This window comes from Prosopis cineraria, unplaced genomic scaffold (assembly GCF_029017545.1).
Source record: "Prosopis cineraria cultivar Desert tree isolate PC_DT_omini unplaced genomic scaffold, ASM2901754v1 PC4, whole genome shotgun sequence".
In the NCBI taxonomy this organism is placed as follows: Eukaryota; Viridiplantae; Streptophyta; class Magnoliopsida; order Fabales; family Fabaceae; genus Prosopis; species Prosopis cineraria.
Window position 1 is genome coordinate 28598501 of NW_026555335.1, and position 19632 is coordinate 28618132.

Sequence of the window (19632 nt, forward strand, 5' to 3'; positions counted from 1 at the left end):
CTAACACTTAATCAACAGAAAAAATATATAATAAAAATTTCAACAAAAAAAATATATAATAAAAATTTAATAATACAATTTATAAATAAAATAAAAAAAATTCTTTCTTTACCTATTAGGAGTTAGCTTCTCTAAAGCCACCTCCATAATGGTGCGCAGATTTGGATCAACTAAATTAAATATAGAAGATACATATTAAATATTAAATATTTTTGTTTTAAATTTTTTAAAATAAAAAATTTATAAAATTACTTGTATTAAATTTAGACCGTGCAGGTTGATAAATAAGTTTATTAAAATTTCTACAATTTTTATAATTTTTTATTTTAATAAATTAAAAGTAAAAAAATATTAAATTTGAATAAAACACCTGTCATGGGAGGTACAGCCTTGATGCCTGTGAAACTAATTGCGACACAAAACGTCAAAGGTTCGGTGTTCAGAGAAGGATGCCTTTTAAAACAAATTGTGGCACAAAATACGATGCTCTGACAATTCAGTAAACAACGACGGAAATTACGACTTCCATTGCATCTACTCAATGATGGGCAGCCTTTGACCAAGTCAATTTCTTTAAATTAGTTAAAATTAAATAACAAAATACTCTCGACTCCATCTATAAGACTCCACTTTTAAAGTACATTTTAAAAAATTAATTTAATTTTATTTATCAGCTATGACACTACTTTTTAAATAATATTTTAAAAAAATTTTTAAAATTATTTTTTATTAAAGAAATAAAAAAATATAAGATTATTTTTTAAATTTATTATATATATATGGTAGCATATTTAAAATTTTACATATTTTTATTTTTCATATTATTTTTATATTAATATTGATGAGATTCGTAAAAATGACTTATAAAAAAGATCGGAGAAATAAAACAATGTCATTATTAATATAAAAAATTAATGAAAATATAAATAAGTATTAATTTTAAAGTTAAATAAATAAAATATTTTTTCAAATTTATTTTATGCATATGAAATTTAAATGGGGAAAAAATTACCGTGCAATTTTTTTAAATTAAAAAAATCATCTCTGAACATTCTGCAATAATTAAATTATTCAGTAAAAAAAAGGATTATCTAAATTAAAAAATCGTACAAATAATATTCTTAATTTGGAATTTCACGCGCAGACCATCCTTAATTGGCCATTTTTCCTCTCTTGAAAAAGGTAAAGGCACAGTTAGGAAATGACAGATTGGCAACTTCTCAACAGTTTCGGGGAAGACTTCGAAGACTTTGATGAGATTATGGCCACCATTGCATCAAACATCTACCTTCTCTTTTTGGTATATTTTCTATGTGCAAGATCTGCTGAAACAATATTTTCAGAGCATATACCACTTGGCTCTTCACTTTCCCCCACTGTTCCTCCTACTTCATGGCCTTCACCTTCTGGCCGATTCGCATAATCGCATTTGGCTTCTGCAAGCAAGGCTACAATGGCTTCAAAGTTGGAATTCTGTTGTTCAACGGGAACAATTATACAATCGTCTGGACTGCAAATCGTAACGACCCTCCTGTCTCCTCAAATGCAGGGCTTGTTCTAGCCAAAAATGGTGAGCTTCTTCTGCAAACAAGTCCAGGGCAAAAGGAGGTTATTATTGCTGATAGTAACAATGGAACTGTTTACTTCGCTTCCATGCTTGATTCTGGAAACTTTGTTTTGCAAAACAAAAATTCCAACATCCTCTGGCAGAGTTTCGATTACCCAACTGATACTATGTTAGGGGGTCAATTGTTGTCTAGTTCATCAGACACCAACCAATCTTCTGGAAGGTTCGAGCTTTGGATGCAAGGTGACGGAAACCTTGTTCTTTATCCACGATATTCTGATCACACATCTTTGGATGCTTACTGGGCATCTGGTACTGATAAAGGCACCAGTTTCAAATATTATCTTTTCATCAACTCCTCAGAGCCTCGGCTTCTGGTATTTTATTTTGATTTTTTGATATGTCAAATACCTAAAAACAAACTTAATCACATCTCACTTCATTCTGTGCCACTATCATTGCTTTTTCATATCTTTGTACATTTTAATGGCACCAGGGTGAATTGTTAGCTTACTCCTGTGAGTTTCTAATAAAATGATCTCTCTAATCTCCTTATCATAAGGAACACACATACGGTCATGATACAACACAAAACCATCATTACTGAAGCTAAAAACCGTCGTTTGATTTTCCTCAATGTCCTCCCTGATTTCTAACAAGTACTCATCTTCTAATTGTGATTTTCTCAACTCTTTCTAGCACTCACTTGTAATCACCGTGACAGTCACGTTGTATGACGTGAAATCAAGAACATTTTTGTGCTTATTAGATAAATCCTCTAGCATATTGTGCTCTTGCATCATGAAGAATGCTACGTGTAGCATCTTCCGGCTCAATGCATCAGCTACTACATTAGCCTTACCAGGATGGTACTTCAACTTAAAATTTTAGTCCTTCAAGAACTCCATCCATCTTTGCTACCTCATATTCAACTCTTTCTGATCAACTAGATACTTGAGGCGTTATGGTCACTGTACACCTTGAACTATGCATCATAAATGTAATGTCTCCATATTTTAAGCGCAAACACCACTATCGCAAGCTCAAGATGTAGGTAGGATATTTCTCCTCTTGTGGTCTTAATTATCTCGAAGCATATGCCACAACTCTATCATCTTACATTAGAACACATCCAAGACCCTTAAATGAAGCATCCGCATACACCAGAAATGGCCATTTCGGATTTGGAATAGTCAACACAGGTGCAGTCATCAATCTCTGCTTCAGCTCTTAGAAAGCCTCTAAACACTTGTTGGTCCATATAAAAGACTGATCTTTCTTAGTCAATTTGGTCAAAGCAGATGCAATATGGGAAAATCTCTAAATAAACCTTCTATAATATCCTGCGAGATCAAAGAAACTTCAGATCTATATTATAGAGGTCAGTCTTTCTCACTGTAGAACTGCATCTACTTTATAAAGATCAACTGCAATACCATCTACCGACACTACAATGGCTTAAAAACTTCACCTTACATAACCAAAACTCACATTTGCTCAACTTCACATAAAGCTTCTTCTCTTTCAGAATTTACAACACAATCTGCAAGTGCTTAGCATGTTCTTCCTTATCAACCGAATATATTAAGATATCATCAATGAAGACCACTATGAACTTATCCAAACAAGGCCTAAAGATTCGATTCATTTAATCTATAAAGATCGTGGGTGCATTAGTTAGTCCAAAAGGCATAACCAAAAACTCATAGTGCCTGTATCTCAATCTAAAAGCAGTCTATGGTATGTCATCCATTTTCACTCTTAACTGGTGATAGCCGGATCTCAAGTCAATCTTAAAAAATACCGCTGCTCCAGCCAACTGATCTAATAAGTCATTGATTTAGGGTAACGGATACTTATTCTTAATTGTCACCTTATTCAGTTGCCAGTAGTCTATACACAATCTCATGCTACCATCTTTCTTCCTAACAAATAGAATAGGCGAACCCCAAGGTGAAACACTAAGTCTAATCAATCCTTTCTCTAATAACTCCTCTAGTTGCTTCTTAAGCTCATTTAATTCCATTGGAGCCATCCAATGCAGAGCCTTAGAGATGGGCTCAGTATCAAGTATGAAGTCGATTGAGAATTCAATCTCTCTCTCGGGTGGCAAACTTGACACTTCGTCTACAAACACCTTAAGAAACTCATTAACAACTCCAATTTTATCTAATGCTCTATTATACACTCTGTGTATTGAGCAGAACACCATAAAGGCTTAACATCCCTCTCTCACTGATTTCTCCACTTGTATCACTGATAGGAACTTAGGAGTCTTCGGAGTAGTAACAAGTACAAGCAATGCAGTCTCATCATTCGCTATAGTTGCCATGTACATGGGTAATGAAACAATCTTTCTATTGTAGTCTAATGTCAATCCATACCAATTATCACGTCAATTCTTGACATGGGCAAACAAATCAAGTCAATACTTGTGACTATTTCACCAAATTTCAACTCTACTTTCAAGCAAGCCTAATTGGTTCTCACTGAAGCACTAACCAGTGTAGAAATATTCATCATCAAAGGTATTTCAATAACATGCAAACTTAGTCTTTTTGCACACTCATCAAAAACAAATGAGTGAGTGGTACCAGAATAAAACAAAGCAAAAGTTTATTGATTGCTTAAAGAAATCATACCTCAAATAAGCTTCGGGAAAGCTTTAGCCTCTTCCCTTGTCATAGCAAACACACGACCAGGAATAGCAGACCTCTGATCGGTGTGAGGAGCATTCTCTGGACAACATCAAGCGATGTGCCCAATCTTGTGGCACTTGAAACATGTCCAGCACTCTCTAGTATGGTGTCTCCCATACCTGGTGCACTCTGGGGCTCTAATCGATCCAGCTATCGTAGGAGAATAATCTTATCTCAAAGCTTGACTCCACCCACCCATACTCTTGAAGGTGTTACTCCTCATTTGGGAACCTCTAGAATGTGAACCTCTCTAGAAGCTTCTCTTCTTACTACTACTGCTACCCAATCTAGATAGTCCAGAGCTATATCTAACTCTCTTGCCAACACCTCTAGTAAGACCCATATATGTAGAGAAATGACCCCTACCATCTCTCCTTTGGCCATCCTCAGCCTCACGACCATATCTGGCCACTGCTTTCAACTTACTACACATGTCACTCTATGAGACAATATCGAAGGCTGCCAACTACTGTATGTAATTAGGCTGTATCTTCTTAAGTAACTGCTTGGCCTTCCAGTACTCATCATCATGGTTCCTCAAGTAAGTCGAATATTTAGACAGCTCATTGAACTTAGCTATAAATTCTTCTTCATTCATGTTTCCTTGCTGCAGTGGGTGAAACTCATCCTCTTTCTTAGCTTTGAAAGAGGTAGGAAAATAGTAGGAGAAGAACCTCCTCTTGAACTTACTTTATGTCAACCGAGACCCATTCGCCAGTCTCACACTCTCCCACTATTGCTTGGCGGCATCCTCAAGTAGGAATGTAGCAAGTAATACCCACTGTTCATACATGCAGGTCATAACGAAAAAGATCATCTCCAAACTAATCTCTTTTACCTCTTACCTGTTCTATTCTCCATAGAACCCTCAAATGATCGAGGATTCAACCTTCTGAACTTCTTTAAGGCTAAATCAATAGAGCTCACTTGCTCTCTTCCTTTAGGCCTCACTGGTTCAGGCCTCCTCGGTCTACCTCTTTATAATAATCCTCCTCTTATTGGTCAAGTATTTCTCTCTTGAGTCTCACTTTACCACAACTGCCAACTCTTTCTATAGTCTTGCTTGACCCTTCCAATCTTTTCTTTAAAATTTCATCATGCTCATCTATTCTCTGTTCAATTCTTTCCATCATGCTTCTCAACTCGAGCAATATATTCTCATTGCCTATTGTAGGTCTCAGTTGCTCTCTAGCTTGACCCAAGCCTTTTCCCATTTCAATATGCTCACTAAGGACAATGTTCTCCTCTTGTACCAAGACTTTCCGTACTTGTCTTGATACATTTTCCAGAATGTTTCTAGCAGTATTTTTTGTTTGCATCATTCTCCCCTCCTAAGGATGGAAGTTATCACACAAAAGGAAGATAGTTAACACTAGCTCAAAGGGAAAAAGAACATGTATATAATGTTAATTGCCAACTTTTTATATGCAAATGTACCATTCACAAGTAAACTCACACCTGATTCATCAATCCACAGTCCAGTTCTTAGAACTAGAGAAACTGATACCAAACTATAACCCCCTGAAGTTAAACCACAATTGACTCCAAATCATGGTAATCTAGGGTTTAACCCTCAAAAGATTTCCAACTTGTAAAGTTTTATAAAGGAAATTTCTCAAAATTATTTCAAAGGAATCCCAATCTTAACAATTCAAATTTCAAATATTATTTAATAAGTCTATATCAGAGTTTTGAAAGTAAAGTGAAAGCTTGAAAATCGATTGGGATCTAAAAGAATGAGTTTTAAAACTCAAATAAATTTTGTGTAGAAAGTGTCACGTGTGCTGTGGCTTACAGCATGCACGCCACGACGTGTCTTCTCTGTGCCATGCGCCACGACGTGAGACACTGTGCGCCGCGGCACATTGCATAAATTTTGACAACATCAGTGTTGTCATTTGATAGCATAGGGCATAAACTTCTGACGCGTCCCAAAATCTTCGTCTGATGTCTGATTGAGGTGGTTTTAGTGTCTACACGGAGCTCTCTCCTTGTTCTAGATAATGGCACTAGTTTCACACTTAAACTCATTTTCTATAAAAAGTTAGACACCAAAACCCATTTTGATCACTTTTTCACACAATTTCATAAATGGGGTGTCCCAACTCAACCACACATACCAATAGCTCACACAACCATCCAACCACACACAATAAACTCTTGCAGACTCATGCAACACATCACACACAATAAAAAACACTTATCTTATAAAATTACTACTCAATCCTGATTTTCACAAAACATAGAGGGGGAAATTTTGCACAAAATCAATAATTTCATTCCAAATTTCTCAAAGTATGTATCTTTCTACTTGCATAAGTAGGGTGAACTCACTCACTTATGTAATTTGGTTTCTCCTAATACTAATAACCATTAGGTGTCGTACCCCTAATCTAGCCTCCTCATGAACCGATAGAGATTAGTTAGATTCGATTCCCTCATAGAACAAGTAGGATAGTCCCAAATCTACTGTGGGACAAGGGCTACCTCCCGATTCTAACGGTCAGTGTCAAGGCTATTTCCCAATTCTAATGGTCACTGTCAATACCATATGGATTTCAACAAATCTACTCCTCTCCTTAGACGAACTCTCACCAATGATCATGCTATGCACATTTTGCACATGATATGTATTTTAACAATCAATTCATAATACATGAACTCACATGACTCAATACTCTGCAATTCAATACAATATATCACAATTCTCCACCCATAGTAATAAATCATAATCAATTTCATAAAACATTAAGGGTGGCAAAATCAAGGTTTTCTTTCCAAAAACCATTTTACAAATCAAACACTTTGCCAATATGCATTATTAATTTAACTCATAATTCACATTTCACAAATATAATTAACATTCAACTATAAAGATTAAGTTTTCTCCAGTTACTTCAAACCTTTGAGAGGTTAAAGATTTACCCCTCACTATACTAACTTTTCAAAGCTTTAACAAGCTTGAATGGTGCCAAAAACAAATCTTTCAACATCCATACCACAAGAATTTCATCATTGTCTAACTCTTGAAGCTTTATCAACATATAACTCTATACACTATTTTTTTATCAACTCATAATCACTACCCATTTATATCCAATGGGCTCATTAAATTCTATTAATGTATATTATCATTAACAACACCTCAAACCATCTTTAATGCACATAAACCCCTCCTAACTACCATATTTATGCAAATTTTTGGATAATAAATGCTTCTATAGACCAACTACTTCCAAAATCATCAATATGGTGTTCCAATACCTTAAACAACTCCTACAATACTTATTTTAACCAATAGAATTAGACCCATACTCCTATGGATTGAAAATTCATCTTTCAAGTCAAACTCTACCATAACTCATTATAAATGAGGGAGAGAAAGGAAGAATAAGGCACATAAACTTACCTTGGGTGTTTGAGAGCTTTAAAATGCCAACAATGGACACCAATGCCGTGCCCTAGCAAAGCCTAAGTCGAGCTCTTCGTTTTCCTCTCCTCCTCCTCTTCTATATTCACAAGCAGAACGAATCAAATATATTTAATTTTTGGTCGTGTGCCGTGGTGCACTCTGCCATTTGTCTCGGCGTATGGCATAGAGGAGCTTGTTATTCAAATTTGTCTCTATGCGCCATGGCAGACCAATCACGCACCGCAACATGTGGCATAGAGAATAATTCTTTACTTTTTCTTACTCTTTTCTTGCCCAGGTGGCCTATTAGGGCTAAAATTACAACAATTATGCCAAGTTAAGTCCTTCTAGTCACACATCTCATTAACTCACTAATTACTCTCATTAGGTTAATAAATCAGGGTTAAATTTTTCCGAATGTTACAAGGGATTAGTTGGATAAGATGATCATATGTGAAAATATAATTATTTATGAAAATGGATATATTATACAGGCATACATACATAAAAAGTATAATATTAATGCTTTGTTTACTTATTTATAGTTTTACTTATTAGTATATAGCTTTAGATTATTTTCCTTATTAAGAATCTGTCTCACCTTGTAGTTACTATTGTATAAGTTCTGACATGGATAAGAGCAGACGGAAAGACTCAGCAAGGAGTAGTGGGACTACTATAATAGCACTTTTGAGTTCTGTTAATAAATTTGTTTTATTGTACATAATATTAAGTTTATAAGTTGCCAAAGGAATTCATATATATACTGTGTTGCACTTGTGTGATTATGTGTGCATCTTTGCCTTGTGGTAGGAAATAATATGGAATTTGTGTGAAATGTGGCAAGGAGGGTTAAGATACTAATACAATTGTATGATTATATATTTTGAGTTGGTGAATATGTGAAATTTGGCCAAGAACATGACATTGTGTATTTATGTGGTGAAAAAGGACGTTTTGGTGGCCAAATCTATGAATGGTTATATTTTTATTGATATGATTAGTCAATCAAGTGGAAAATATCTCATGGGAAGTAGTGAAGGCCTTAAAATTGGCCAAATAACACAAGGTGGTGGTTTGGGATGTTCAAATGTAAGAAAGTTACATAAAGTGATCACTTTGCATTCTTCCCAATTTTTAAATGAAAGATCAAATTGAAATGAAACCTACGTGATTAGTCAAATTATGAAATATACCACTTCAATTAGACTTTTGATGTGGAAATGGCATAGACTGAAAGTTCATCTAATGCAAATTTTTATGCAACAAAATCTTTGGCACATGGTAAACATACAACGACGCATGACACAGAGCGTGAATTTGTGGCTACGTACCACATACCACAGTGCATGTGGTATGTGCCATGGCACATGGTCCTTTTTGGGCAAAAAGACTATTTTGCCTCTATTTTTTCTTATCTGGTATTTATGTATTCTTATGTGCTCGTTATGCGTAAATACATATGTTTATGTGATTTGAACTGTTTTTTAAAAGATTTTTGGGATCCCAATGATTTTAAAAGGAATTGATTTTTATATTTTGAATATTTGTGTTATGGTAATTTAGAGGTTTAAGGACCTCTAATTACCCAAATTTGATATGAGTGGGAATAATTTGATAATGTCAAAGGAGGACGTTACACTTAACCATAAAAAAATATGATGAAGTGAATTAAAATAAAACTATTGAACATTAGGAGATGGATTAGTTGTGGTAAGTTTTCTAAGGATTCGTGAAGTTAAAAGCCCATATATAATTTAAACATAGTACACTTCTAAAGTATTGAAAAATTACACCTAATTCAAATACGAAAGTTTGTATTTTAAGAGACAATTAAATGAACAATTTAAAAATTAATTTGAATTAAATCAAATTAAACTCATGGCTGAGATTAAAGAAGAAATCAAAATTAATCAATGATGAAGTATTCAATTTTTAAAAAATACTTTTCAAAAATTACATTTTGCCCCTACACTTTTAGAAATTGCAATTCTGCTTAAAATTTCTGGAAATTACTGAATTGACCCACATAATCTAAAAGGCTTCTATTATGCTCAAATTGGCCCTAAACAGTATCAAAAGCTAGAGAACTAATGTGATATAAAAATGATATGAACAATGGACATTTATCACATGCTTAATGTTTATTTCATTTCATTTGTTAAAAAAATGTCCTAACTTTTTAATTATATTCTTACTAATTAAAGGAAGGGAATGAATTTAATACCTTATTATTAAGGTCATTGTTATTTTTGTAAATTACCTTATAAATTATATTCGAGTATTATCTGTCGAGCAAGCTATTGTACCCTCAATCCACAATTCCAACTACGTCGTACGTGTTTGTTTCGTGGGACCTTCTCCCTTAAGAACTTTCAAATTTTTGCTTTTCAAATCATTATGTAACGTTGACAAAAAAAAAAAAAAATCATTATGTGATCACGGCAGAATGAAACCTCCTTTACTCGTACAGAAATTGATGGAATATTAGTTTAAATATTATTAGAGTTACTTTAAAAAATTATGATTATTTTATAAATATTATTTTTTTAGAATATTTTATTTAAATAAGGGTATTTAGATATCTTTTTCATTAATTAGAATTTAATTTAGTATGATGTTCTCATTATTTTCATTTTCGAATTATGTCAATATTTAACTGTCATGTTGGTGTGCATTGAGGATAGTGGCTCCCGCATGTCAAACGTTCAAATCGACATTGAAAGAGGAGATCATTTCAGAATTATTTTAAATTTTAAATAAATGTACATCGGGTTCTATAAATAATTAACCTTAAGATCCTTTCTCTCGGTTAGCCTTGTTGATTTATTGAATAAAAGGGGAAGCATTTTTTCTCTACTATACCCTCCTCTTTCTTCTCTCTCCTCCTCACTCCTCTCGCTCTCTCTTTTTCTCCCTTCTGCCTCAATTGGTGTACAGGGAATTGCTTTAGGTTAAAATCAAGAAGTAAAATCAGGAGTTTAAAATTACGTTTAGTAGAAAGATGAAAATTTTATTTTATATTATACGTATTTATATTTTGAAAAGATCATAATACCATATTTAAAAAAAAAAAAAAAGGAAGATCCCCTCACTGAGGATCTAGAACCGCCGTCCACCTTTCTTGGAGACCAACAAGGCCTTTTTGCAAAATCCTAAGTGAAGACATAGTAGATCATCAAACTAATTACTCCTATTGGGTGGATTCATGGGAGCCACCTATAATCGATTTTGCGAGATTAGTTTTGGACCAAGGCAGAGAGAGGATACGAGAGAGATCAGATGATCGAAGCAACAACACAATGGGGCTTGTTTCTGCTTTTTACTAATGAGATTTTACAAACTTGCTTCAAAAAGAACAACTCAACGGAGCTGAAAGCCACAAGGAGAACAGATCTATAATGAGAGCTAAGTGATTGAAAGTTCAGTCGTTTGTTGAAACTCAATCCAGTTTGTTGTAGCAGCATTGTCGCAGGGGGCGAGGTCGTCATTGATCCAGTCTCAATTGTCATTGTCATCGCTGAGTTGAATCCTCCATGGTGTTGCCATCGACGCACTTTGTTGCTAAATAAATCTGAGTTGAAAATGGAAGGAGAGAGGTTTGAGGGTAAAAATGAAAAATCAGAAAAGAAGTGAGAGAGAGAGAGTGAGTTCCTTAGGTATAGAGATGGAACTCACTTCCACCTATTGAAAGGGACAAAAAAATTTAGTGTTTGCAAAACTAATAAGTGACTTATTCTTAATCATTGAATCTTCTTCATGAGATTTTCAATCACAAAGATTGGGTTGTTATCACCGTTAATTTTACATAGGCTTAATTCTTATTTCCATCGACATTTTAATAACCATAAGGGCTAGTTAATGAATCAGTTAGATCTACATTTGATCTCACATAATTGATTGAGATAACTCTCTCTTTTAGATGCTTAATTATATCTAAAATGACATCTACTTATGCCATTGTTCTCTTTGTAATGACTATCACCATTTGGCCGTTGTTCTCTTTGCAATGACCATCGCCATTTGACAATTACATAAATCATCAACATAATATTTGCAGCTTTACTCTCAATGCAGTATTATTTACTGAGAAGTTTCTTAACTATTTAGCCTCATTATTAGCCAACTTCAGAGTAATATACTCTAGCTCACATAATATTTTATTTTGCTACTAATGAATCATTACTACCAAAAAAGGTATATTGGATAATTAAGAATTGTCCAATATGCAACTGTCATATATTTCTGAAAACAAATATTGAACGGTTATAAAAACTGTCCAATATTTGGAGCCCAATATTGGATGGGCTTTGACATCATCCAATATAAAGTTCAACGTATGTGTTTTGGGAGAAGATGTTATATTGGATAGTTATTTGCAAAACCATCCAATATAAGAAGCTATATTGGATAGTTATGGTTATAATCGTATAATATAGGGTGACATTTAAAAAAAAAAATTGTGGCTCCTCTAGTCCAAAAAAATGCCCCACAATTCAATAGAACTTAAAATTTATAAAAATATATTAACTCAAAATTTATAATAAATACCGATGTAAAGGCTCTATAAACAAAAATTTATGAATCAAATCAATGTCCAATGGCATAATAGTTAATGTATCAAAAGTTTTAATGAGCATAATGCAATTATATAAATTTAAATGGGCACAAGAAGAGGTCAAATACAAAAACATAAACATTTTCACCAAAAAAAACAATCTCACAATTTCATAAATAAGAACCTAAAAGTTGCATTCATGCTCCTGTAAAAACAAATCAATAAATTTTGCATAGCTTCACAATTATATAAAATTCAATCATGTAACTCAATTCAAGTATGTTCTTTTTCTATATTTAAGTTCTATTAAATCATTTTATCAGATGAGCAGAGGGCAATTTAAACTTTGAAGAACAAATAAGTATTATAATACACACCAGAAGCTTTCTAGTAATGTTAGCGTGCTCCTTGAGTTGAGCTTGAAAATGGCTTTGCATTTCCATTATCCTAGATCTTGCAATCATTTAAGCCCATGCATCAACCCAAATTTGCAACAAACTAAAGTACTTGAAGGTAGGCATGAATTGTATCAGACAAGCAGTAGTTTCATGTCATTTTAATTTTCTCATTTCATAGCACATTTCAAGCCTTGGCTTGTCGTCACACAACCAGTATTTCATTAACAATAATAGAAAAATAATTTTAAAAATACCTGAAAAACAATAACTATAATTAATTTATATTGAAGTTACACTAAATTTTCAAAGAAAGAGACACAAAAATTCCTTGGGTCCCTCACGTTGCCAAATGATTTGAACTTTTAAATAGTATATATCTACACCAAAAGCCATAAAATTAGAGAATGGTAAGAAATGGCCCCTCGATTTATTTTCCTTATTACTAGAATCAGCCTTTTTAATTTGTATCCCAAAAAATCAGCCTGTACAATAGCTATTTGTTATGTAAAATGAGGGAAAAATTACCATTTTTTAACATGCACTACATGAAGAAAAACTAATTCTTGCACATAAAACAAAGAACGATTCTCATGATTGCTTTAAGTATTTCAAAATTTAGGAAACTTCATGGTTCTCTAAGACAACATGAAAAAATGAGCTGTTATAAATATAATCTAATTCTACAACAGCACTAACTATTACATCTTTTTTTACTCAGGGAAAGTTTGCAGTTATAAATAGGATTGATAGGTGAGGACCTAGATATAGATCTGGAATCCATGAGATGAATTGATTTGGACCATTGAATGTGAAGCATTTCAATCTAAGGTGTGCCCAGCGAGAATATTTAAATTCAATCTCTCTACAAACTGTCAATTCAATATCTAATTCTTCCCACATGCCTAAGGCCACCCTTCAATAATGTCTTCAGCAATGTTTAAAATCATTAAACTCAAACCCAAAGCAATATTTATATCAATATCATTCCCCTCAAAATCCTTCCAAGTATAATTTCATTTCAAATCCAAAAGAAAAAAAAAAGCCACATTAGATCAATCTCTGCACACGCTCACACAGGCACTAATAACATGCTTCAATTTCTTTAAGTTACGACCAACTACACTGTGGCAATGAATTGGGATAAGTACTATTAAAAATATGATCATTTAAACTAAAAGAAATTAAAAGATCACATAGTCATATTTAGATCATACATCCCAAATGTTAATACAAAAAATCAATCCAATGCAAATAGTTCATTGGCAGATACTTAGGACAAATTTATAGAAGTTAAAATGAAATTAATGTCAAAATTCACATAGAATAGAAAAGAAATTTATAATCTAACAAATGAAGGGCACTCAACATAACAGAGGAGAGATTACCAAAAGTGCTAAAGACTTTTTCCACATTATCTTATTATTGATTTCTGAAACAACAACTCCAATTTTGTTCTCCTCCAACAAAAAAGAAAGAGAAAGAGAAAAAAGACCTAGACCAAAATCAAAAGCTTTCACCAGCACCAATCTTATTGATTTATGGAATAGTAGCTCTGTTCAAAATGATTCAGCCTAAATTAAAAGGTATGAATCCTTTTACCTCCACAAGCAAATGGATATTTTCATACCACAAGCCTCGACAAGAATCAAAGAAAAGAGCATAAACCTAAAAAGAATGACAAGAAAAAAAAAATAAAAGACAAAGACATACTTGGCAAGTTTTGAATTACTAGGGTTTTCTTTAGAATGCGAAATAAAACATAGTGCAAAGGAAATGGGTCAAAGGACATGCTTTATAGCAGTGATGGTGCACTCCTTGATGGCCTAGCTTGGTAATAGAAATCCCTAACTTGATGACTTGTGAACTTCACTTTTTGAGTAGGAACCCTAAAATATTTTTAATGGAAGAATTCTAGCCTCTAATTAATTATGGTAGCTCACTTAACTTCTCTTCCTTGTCTGAAAAAGTGTTTACTCAAGACAACTATTTCAAGCAACCTAGCTTCACTAATTCAATTCCTTAAGTGTTAATTATAAGCTCCTTAAGTAACCTCACTAGCTTAGCTCAAGAATTAACTAAGTTTTTAGTCAAAATTCACCCCTTAATGCCACAGCAGACGGATCACTCAAGCTCAAGACTATGAAACTTAAGCAATTTATCAAGCATTTACTAAATAATTACATGCTAGGTTAATACAAGACATTTACCATTTGAAGTCATATAATACAATGCAAATTCATCAATTGACCAAAATTTTCAACAATAAAAGGAAGTAAAATTCAAGTCAATAATCTTGTTTCAACACAAACATTTACAACCAACCATGAAACTAAAGTCAAATTGAACTATAATCAATCATAATCATAGTATTCTAGTGAAATTGAAACAAGATTAAGAATAAGTTGAGCTTAGCCAAATAAAGACTTCAATGCTCCTCTTCTATCAACTATTCCCTATGATTCCATGGAGAATTTAGCTAGAAAACATCAAGAACACTTTGTGTTACCTCCTCCTATATTCTCTAGATACAAAAGAAGATTAACAAAATCACCACATTAAACACCAATTAGTAATCAAATATTTTGTTTGAAAAGCTTAGGCCTAAGACTCGTTTTACAAAACTATTAAAATCACAACACATTTGAATATTCCACAGTGAAAGCAATTCACATGCATTCATAACACCAATTGCATGCATTGAAGATCACAAAATTAGGTTAGATAAGGGGCCATACGCTGTGATATGTAGTACATGTGCCACGACATGTGGCACAGAACCACACGCCTAACTCTTTGTGACATGCACCGTGGTGTGAGATGTCGTGTGCCGTAGTGAGCTAGTTTGAATTTTTTTACTATTACTTGACAGCAAAAATGACAATCTTTTGATGTGTGCCGTTTCCATATACAACATCCAATAGGAGTGATTCAAGTGTTCACACGAAGCTTAACTTATAAGCTAGCTAATGAGACAGGTTTGGATACGATCTAATGGTCTAATCAAAATTTGAACACCCAGGTGCATAAAGTCAATTTTTCTGAAAATTTTGCTCACCCAAGCGCTCAAATCAATCCCTTTCTCTCATTAGACCACACAAGGCCTTAAACCAAGTCCAAAAGGACCTATTACACTTGATTAACTATAATATATTACAATTATACACTTATATCAAAATTTGAACCCTCAATGGCCAATTTTTACATTTCTCAACTTTTTACAATGTAACACATTTGGCCTTTTTTCTTTATCACATATCCACACATATCATATTTATTGCTTAATCTTAACCCTAAATTACTCATTTCATCATAATTTCACATATGGGCTAAGATTCACTATAAATCTCTATACTTTCAACCAAAGACCCATTTTAAAACATGCATGCAAACTCCTACAGCAATTTATATACACATTATCTACTAGAATTCTAATTCATTACACAAACTCTATGATCACACGACTTTCACAACTCTAAGCCAATCCTGACTCCTTTTCCTTACCCTAATCATTGCTTTATCCTGTAAAAATGTAATCATATGGGTGAGATAAAAATTTAGGTAACAGAATAACTCACTCCTATTGACTATCACATACAATTATATGAAAGTAAAGCATAATGTATTATTCAAACCTCATTAACATCACAAGTTTTACCTAAATCACATTAATGTTTCACATTTCACCTCTTTACACCACTTTTCACCACTCTACTAACACAAACATTACATAGCATGATCAATACCGACTGAACCTCCAACTCACCCTGACATGAAACCAAAGGCTCGTCTTAGACTAATGTACACTCTCATTGGCCCTAAACTCACTTTTAGTGGTAGAATCACTAGGTCAAAGGTGTTCTATCTTACTTTCAAACTATTGTTTCCCCCAATGTACACAATGGGGTATTGTTGACTCCAACAACGTATCACACAGACACTAAGGAGTTTGATATCTCCAACACCACACCTCAAAAGGCATAAAAGAGGTATAATTCTCCAACACCACATTCCGTCGAGCACTAAGAAAAATATACCATATGGTCTTATCACCACCTCTCTACTCGGGTGAACTCCCACCCCTATGATCATGCTTTCCAAACCATTCACAAGTTCCTCATTCATACATGTATTCTCGACACATAATATATACTTATGCAAAGTATGAAATCACATGTTCTTACTCATTTATTTGATCAAAAGCTATTTTTATGCATCATTCATGCAATGCTATAAAACATGCTTAGTTCAAAATAATTTCATGCACTACATGGCATACTCACGCATAGTTACAACAAATAGTTAAACAAAAGAAGTTATTCAGTTACCTCAACCCTTTTGTCACTAGAAAGTTTACCCATCAATTTTGATTAACACAATAGCTCGTTATAGGCTTCATTTCTCAATTCAAAGCTTGATTTGCTAATCTGAACGTATTTAGCACAATTTAGTCAATTGGTTCAATTTGACCAAAAGTAAATTACTTATGGTTATACTCAGCCGTCTATTCTTTTTCATTTATCCATTCTAAGTCTATCACTACTCTATTACCACTTTACATCACCTTAACATATCTCATTTTACACAAACTCAATTTTCACCCTAAAATATCTTTAAATTAAGGCCAAATTGAGCCTACAGGTTTAAAGCTCTATCATTCAACTTTAAACTAGTCGCAAAGTTCTAATTTAACTTTTGAAAACCCTTAAAATTTTACCAATTCAATTTCTCTATAACTGATATTTAGAGAAATTTGGATAGAATGGAAGGTAAGAGTTATATGTAGCTTACTCGCTAAGTTACTGATTAGAAGCTCCTTTCATGGCTCCTAAATCTTTTGCCCTAGCAAACATCAGCCTCCTTTTTCTCCTTTCATGTGTTTTTAAAATTTTTTCTCTAAAATTCATGACTTAAGGGGTCTTTTTTGGTCCATGCGATATGACGCATGGCATAGTGAGAAAAATTCTCACCACGCGCACTTGCTTCAACTCGTAACGTAATCCTTCTACCCATATCTATTCATTTAACATCCTAATGAGTCAAATCATCTCACAATCATCCAAATCTCTAATCCCATACTAATTATCACTTCACCCTCGATCAACAACTAATCATGAGATTAAGAAATTTAGAATGTTACACTTTGCTCCTCCAAGAACACAAAGAGGCTGTAAGGTGTGGAGTGTCTATTGATGGATTAAGCTTCAAATCTCCTTGCAATGGTGAGGGTTAAGGTCAACCAAAGGAGAGGAGAAGAATGGTGGAATAATTTTTGAAGTTTTATGGCTAGAAGTAGAGATATGAGTGTTAGAAAAATGAAGAAAGTAGAGAGAAAGTGGAAAAAATGAAAAACAAGATGAACTAGAGAGAGAAAATGGAAGGGATGATGAAATAGGGTATTATGAATCTGAAATGAGGGGCTGAATGGCATGCTAAATAGGTTTGGCATCAGATGACACTAAATAAAAGAAAATAAAACAAAATAAAAATGAATTTTGGGGCATTGTCACACTTGCTAGGGAGCATACACCCTTCTATTGGCTTGTAGATGATTCCACTATGTGTCAAATTAATTACAGTATCATCCACATTTTAAGTTGATCTAAACCACCCAATATGAAGAAAACACGTCCCATAGCTTCACCTTTGATCCCAAGGAGTTTTGACTTTATTTGTTTAATTGATACACAAGTCACATGTCATCTATGTCACAAAAATCGCATAATTCAATTAAATAACATGTGACATTATAAAATATAATTAAAGTACAGAATTAAATTCATATTTATAAGGGAGAATTTATTAAAATAACTAAGTTCTTGGCTTCATAAAATCATATAAAAGTTTTCATACAAATGCAAACCAAAAACTATTCAAACTAGCAAACTTGAAAAAATGTTGACTTTTTATTTAATTTCTTTCAAACTAAAATGAATTTCAAAAATATAATTTGACCACTCATCTTTTGCATTTAAAATACATTTTGTCAATTTTTCTTATACATTTTCCCAAAAATTTATTTTTGAACCAAAATACCCTTAGAGCACAAAACCAAACCTAGACACTTGGGTAAATTTTCAAATTTAATGTAATGTGTATGCACTTTGGGCTAATAAACCCTTATAAATGGTCCTAATTGATATATAAAAATGTGTAATAAATTTGTTCTATCACCATCCAATAAGAGATGTCATATATAAATAATTTTGTAGTAGTGAATTTTTTCCAATTTGAATATAAAATTCAGTTAATATTATTGTATTGTTTTAATGCAATGGGAATCTATTATACATGATACCAACATTTATGGTATCCCTCAAACACTTGATTGTCTTATCCTCTTATGAGACTACTTGGTATGCTCAATCTCTATGCAATATATGTCATGGGATTAACATTTATTAATGCAACAAACTCTCTAAAAGTTTGTACATGCATATATAGATTGAGCAATAGAATCATCTCCTTTTCATTTTTTTGAATAAACATGTTAGTATCATGGGAATGCTCATCGACAAGTGTCAATTTTATACCAAAATAATTGCTATGAAGATTTTCCACAACTTAGCCTCCAATTTTAGGTAATGCACTCTAACTCTGTTATGGTCATATCATTGTATTTGTTTTCATCAGTACTAAAGACAGATTGTCTCTAGTGGATTTTCACTCATGAATTTATAATTCAATTAACATTTGTCTATTTTATACAATGAGAATCCACTATACACACTACCAACATCTTTTGAATATTTCATTTATCTCATGGAACAATAACACATAAACAAACCATTATTCACAACAATGAATTAATATTTATGCTAAGATAATAGGCCATGCACCTATTTTAAAATACATTTATCTACACTAGATAAATGATTAAATTTTGTATCACTATAATGCTTCTTTCAAGTCATAAAAATTTCATAATTAATAAACTTTGCCCTCATGCAAATAATAGCCTCCTCTTACTTTTCTCTCTAAATCACAATAGAATAATATCT

General features: G+C 33.0%; 1 protein-coding gene across 1 annotated transcript; it reads left to right on the top strand.

Moving 5' to 3' along the window:
• The first annotated feature begins 1310 nt into the window (after positions 1 to 1310).
• Positions 1311 to 8480, top strand: LOC129308046 (EP1-like glycoprotein 2). Its single transcript, XM_054949016.1, has 2 exons — positions 1311 to 1944; positions 8287 to 8480. Exons 1-2 carry the CDS (start codon positions 1393 to 1395, stop codon positions 8305 to 8307), a joined length of 573 nt encoding a protein of 190 aa, XP_054804991.1. The 5' UTR covers positions 1311 to 1392; the 3' UTR covers positions 8308 to 8480.
• Positions 8481 to 19632: the final 11152 nt, after the last annotated feature.

Excerpts from the sequence above, each read along its gene's own strand:
- LOC129308046 (XM_054949016.1), top strand. The coding sequence starts at position 1,393 with ATGGCCTTCACCTTCTGGCCGATTCGCATAATCGCATTTGGCTTCTGC. Across the intron at positions 1,945-8,286 it reads CCTCAGAGCCTCGGCTTCTG|TTACTATTGTATAAGTTCTG; the intron begins GTATTTTATTTT and ends CTCACCTTGTAG.